Consider the following 4,443-nt stretch of genomic DNA (forward strand, 5'->3'; position numbering starts at 1 on the left):
TGTGCAAAACGTAAGTCTCCAGAAATATCTACCCCAACAATAAGAGCAAATCCAAGCTTGTATCTAAAACTTTTCCATTCTATCCATTTTAAACATAAATGTTCAGAATTTCTTTTAAAAGAATCAGGAAGCGAGGACTTAAAAAATGAATACTGAGGAAGTTCGGAAAGATCTACAATGTCCCCTGGACCAGTTATAAGACAAGGAAAAATACTGGATTTTAATATAAATCTGTAACACAAAGCAAGTTGAAATTTTGTGGCAAGAGACAAAAGGAGGTTTTTCCTTGACTGTGATGCAGTACTATATGCTTTTAATCGTTTATGCATAGATTCAAAACGCATACAAGACACATTTGCAAATGGCCCCAAATAATTGAAAATCATAGAGTAATGCAAAAGAAAATGATGTTTGGGTTTTAATCGGTCTCCAGTAATTCTAAGGTATAATTCATTGTGCTCTTTTACTAAAACTTGTAGAACATTATCAATATCCGATGGAAGTTTTTTTGCTTGAGCAATATTGAAAATATCATGTAATAAAAGATACAATTCCCAGAATTTATCATTTTCTTCGATTACATCACCCACAAAAATTCCAAACAAACGCACAAATAGCATCATCTCACTTGCTGTCATTTTGAGTTTATTTTTGCCTAATAACATTTCAGGAGTTATGCAAGGTGGTTTGTTTAAACCATCATAAAAACCATAATCAAACATATACATTCTGTGATTAAGCATTTCTAAAAATAAAGGATCCAATTGAAAAAAATGTTTGAGAATAGCAATCATTGAATAATGCCCTACTCCTTCTAAGCAATCATGCATACTATCAACGAAAGGCATTTCGATAATATCCACTGAAGGTATAGCGTTAAAAATACATTCCTCTTTGATCCCGGTCAACCGTGGGTTTTCTAAGGCTAAGTCATTGTAGTAGCTCTCTGAGCTTCTTAATAGAGTTGGATCTTCAACGCATTGCGTTTCAGTCAAAAATTTGGATGCTTTACAAAACCGACACATGAAATTCGCGGAAAAGCTTTCAACAAACCCGCACATTGAATGAATACCAAGATTGTCTCCAATGAAAAGGCCAGTAGCAAAATAAACTCTTTTTTCCTCTTCCGTTGTATTTATAACTATTCCCTCCGATTCTAAGTATGTAAGTTCGGTAACTAAAGGAGCAAATGTTTTCTTGTTGCCATACTGTTTTCTATCATCAGCATAAAACAAAAGAGCTACAAAAATATTGTCAAGCTTGGATTGGCACTCTGGAGGTAGACACGGTATTGTTACATATACCGAACCCATCTTTTCGGAATGCGGTCCGAGAGGGTTATTGGGTTCCCAATCGTCGTAGTAAACAAGAAGTGGGAACACAATATCAGATTTCTTAAAATGTTTAGTGATTACATCCCTCCATCTTTTACACTGTACAAAGTTATAAATTGTATCTGACTCTGATTGAATTTTCTGGATGTATTGTAACGTACTATTAAAAGCATCTGGAAGTTCAAAGAATTTCTTTAGAACGTGTCGAAGTGAAATGCACTGTCCAGTTACTTGAGTCATTTGTGGTTTTACACCTTCTTTTGTTTTTATTTTTTCCATATGAAAATCAATACAATAACTTTCGGGAGGGATGTACGCACCTATAGACTGGAAATATATCATACGCTTGTACTCTGTAGATAAATGATTAAATGGATTGCTCAAAGATTTAAACATTTCTTTAATGCTGCTAATAACTTCGACTTCGGCGTGACAATTGTTCAGTGTATTTATTACTTTTTGCTTCAAAATTGTGAGGAAATTTCCACCGAGAAAGGAAGAAAAATCGTCGATTACTGAATGGACCTGGTTACGTGGAAGACCCGGTTTTGCATACATTTTACAAACAAGAATATTAGCATGTTTTTCTAATAAATCATGAAAATCAGGAGGTGAAATATTAAATAATTCTGTTTCGTCAACTGCATCTGCATGAGAAGCTTCTTCAGTCACATTGTCAAAATGATGTACAGGATAATCTATCCGTTCAAGCTGATGATCATTACATTCTTTGAAGCGATTAGGTAAAGCATGCTTATTTCGTAGATGTTTTCGAAATGAATTCCATAAGTCAAATGAACGACCGCAGCCTTCAATAATACAATTAAAATAGGTACAGGTAGGATGCTTTATAGAGAAATGAACCTGAATAGCATCAATACTTGCAAAAGATTCATTAGTACATATATGACATTTTACTAAAACCATTTTGAAAAATTAGCAATACCATTTAATCATATATTTAGCAATATTTTACTCTAGTACAAATTATTGAACTTCCGAGAAATTTATAAAGTAAAGTATCAATTGCTTTACTTTATAAATTTGAAGTATAAACACAAAACTTACTTTTCGAAAAAAAAACCAGTCGTACAGAATCAGGAAAAATATTTTTGTACACGCATTGTACAAGCATATCTTAGTAAAATAAAAGTTAAAGTATATCTTATATATCTCAGTAGATTAACAGAAAATTAAGTTTTATATATATTATATAAATTATATATATAGATATCTTTAAAAAAAGTATCACATTTTTCTTTGGACATTTCAGTAAAAACTAAACTAAGATATGCAACGTCATTGAATTAAACAAAAGTACTTATATACTAGTTGTACAACTTTTTAATACAATACTGTACACTTTATCTGTACAGTATTATTGTCTTTTACTGAGATTGTAACAATGATTTGAATTTTAAATATTCTTCAATCATAGCCAATACCTTAGGATTACTAATATCTTTGTCGTGTGATGTAGTAATTTCATACACTCCTCGTTGTAAAAATAACCATTCTCTTGCACATTCTATTGGATAGGTACTATCCAATGCCTGCATCGCTTTGAATGCTATGTCGATGGCTTTAAATGGAGTTTCAACCTCGTACCATATGTCATTGATAATGACATAAGAATATTTGATGCAATCTAAATCTGCACCAATAATTACAGCCTGCACTCCTAAATTTTTTCCATATTTGATATATTTCTCCTTCCTTAAATTCAATGTTGGTTCGATATCACTTGTAGTCTAAAAATGCACAGAAATATTAAAATTTAGTATCCAGTTAACTTTAGTATATAAATAATCTTAAAATAATTTTTTATTTTTTGAACTTAGTTAGCGAGCTTATTCTATAACTCCATTACTTGCTTTATATAACTGAATATATAAATGTAACGTTTTAAACAAAAATAACCAAATAAGTATAAAAAACGTATTGAAACCTGTGAAGTTTCTGACAGTTGTCTACTTATTTAAGAACCAAAATCTTTAATGAGTATATTAACGGTTACAGGTCTACAAATTTTTCAAGTTTACAAGTATGCACACTTACCTTTACAAAAAGTAGAAACGCTTCACGAGATTCTTGGCGTGATGGTCGCCACTGTTCTTGTTTTTTCTTCCAAACAGTCACCACAGTGAATAATAAATTTAAAGCAAGTAATGTCCTTATTTTTTTACCGTCTGCAATAAATTTTATTTTATATTAGAAAAGAAATTAATTTTAACAAAATAGCAAAATCGTCAAGTTTTGATGTCAAGTCATTACAACCATTTTCATAGGGCCAATTTCTTTACCGTCGGATAACTCTATCCTTCGGTTAACCTCACTTTTCATTTCTTTCTAACTGCTTTCTAACTCCCTTAGAAAGAGATGAAGAGTGAGGTTAACCGAAGGATAGGGTTATCTGACGGTGAAGAAATTGGCTAATAATCAGACACGTAATTAAACGTTTTTGTATAAACGGAGTTTTATTTGTCATGCTCGTAAAAATAGAAGCCTCTAAGACTATTGTGCAACTTCTTGTAACACAAACTACGAAATTTATGTTACAATGTTTAGTAGTCATTTTCTATAAGTCGTTTTTCTCTTTCTTTTTCCAAATACATAAAAAAAAAAAACTCTAAAGAAAGAATGACTCAGTATGTCACAATTATAATATATACATTATAATTAGGTTAGTTTACTGTTTTAATCTAATTCGCATTTGTGACATACTGAGTCATTCTTTCTTTACAGTTTCTTTCTTTTCTATATGTATTTGCAAAAAGGAAGAGAAAAATGACTTAGAAAATGCCTATTAAACATTGCCACATAACATAAACAACTTTTTATACTTTGATATCTCTGAATACTCTTTTCGCCATGAACGCCTTCAGTCAACTATCTATAGATAACAGAGTAGTCGACTGAGGGCGCTCATGGCGAGAAGAGTATTCAGAGATTTCAAACGATAGAGAGTTTAAGAGTTTGTTTATTATTAAGCGGCCAACAATAAATATTTCTAACTTTATAAGATATCTAATATAAGATAAGCCTTTTATTAAATTTATATTGGGAGTTACACACACACACACACACACACACACACACACACACACAC

The 4,443-nt window shown here is 31.4% G+C and overlaps 2 protein-coding genes across 2 annotated transcripts in view; both read right to left on the reverse strand.

The window, feature by feature from the left end:
• Positions 1–628: 628 nt before the first annotated feature.
• Positions 629–1,574, reverse strand: LOC112466163 (the record flags this gene model as incomplete). The annotated part of the gene is made up of 2 exons (XM_025034097.1): positions 833–1,574; positions 629–745 (listed from the first exon to the last, which is right to left on the reverse strand). Coding segments are annotated over exons 1-2 (859 nt in total), but the record flags the coding sequence as incomplete, so codon positions are not given.
• A 1,063-nt stretch (positions 1,575–2,637) lies between these two features.
• The window catches only part of LOC112466164, a 4,985-nt gene continuing 3,179 nt past the window's right edge, over positions 2,638–4,443 (reverse strand). Inside the window, exons 11-12 of the mRNA XM_025034098.1 lie at positions 3,393–3,523; positions 2,638–3,085 (exon numbers count right to left, since the gene is read on the reverse strand). Coding sequence (XP_024889866.1) covers positions 2,723–3,085; positions 3,393–3,523 — 494 coding nt within the window. The 3' untranslated portion in view covers positions 2,638–2,722. The remainder of the gene's footprint in view (positions 3,086–3,392; positions 3,524–4,443) is intronic.

The sequence above is a fragment of the Temnothorax curvispinosus genome, unplaced genomic scaffold (assembly GCF_003070985.1).
Source record: "Temnothorax curvispinosus isolate PA1 unplaced genomic scaffold, ASM307098v1 QBEX01015957.1, whole genome shotgun sequence".
NCBI lineage: Eukaryota > Metazoa > Arthropoda > Insecta > Hymenoptera > Formicidae > Temnothorax > Temnothorax curvispinosus.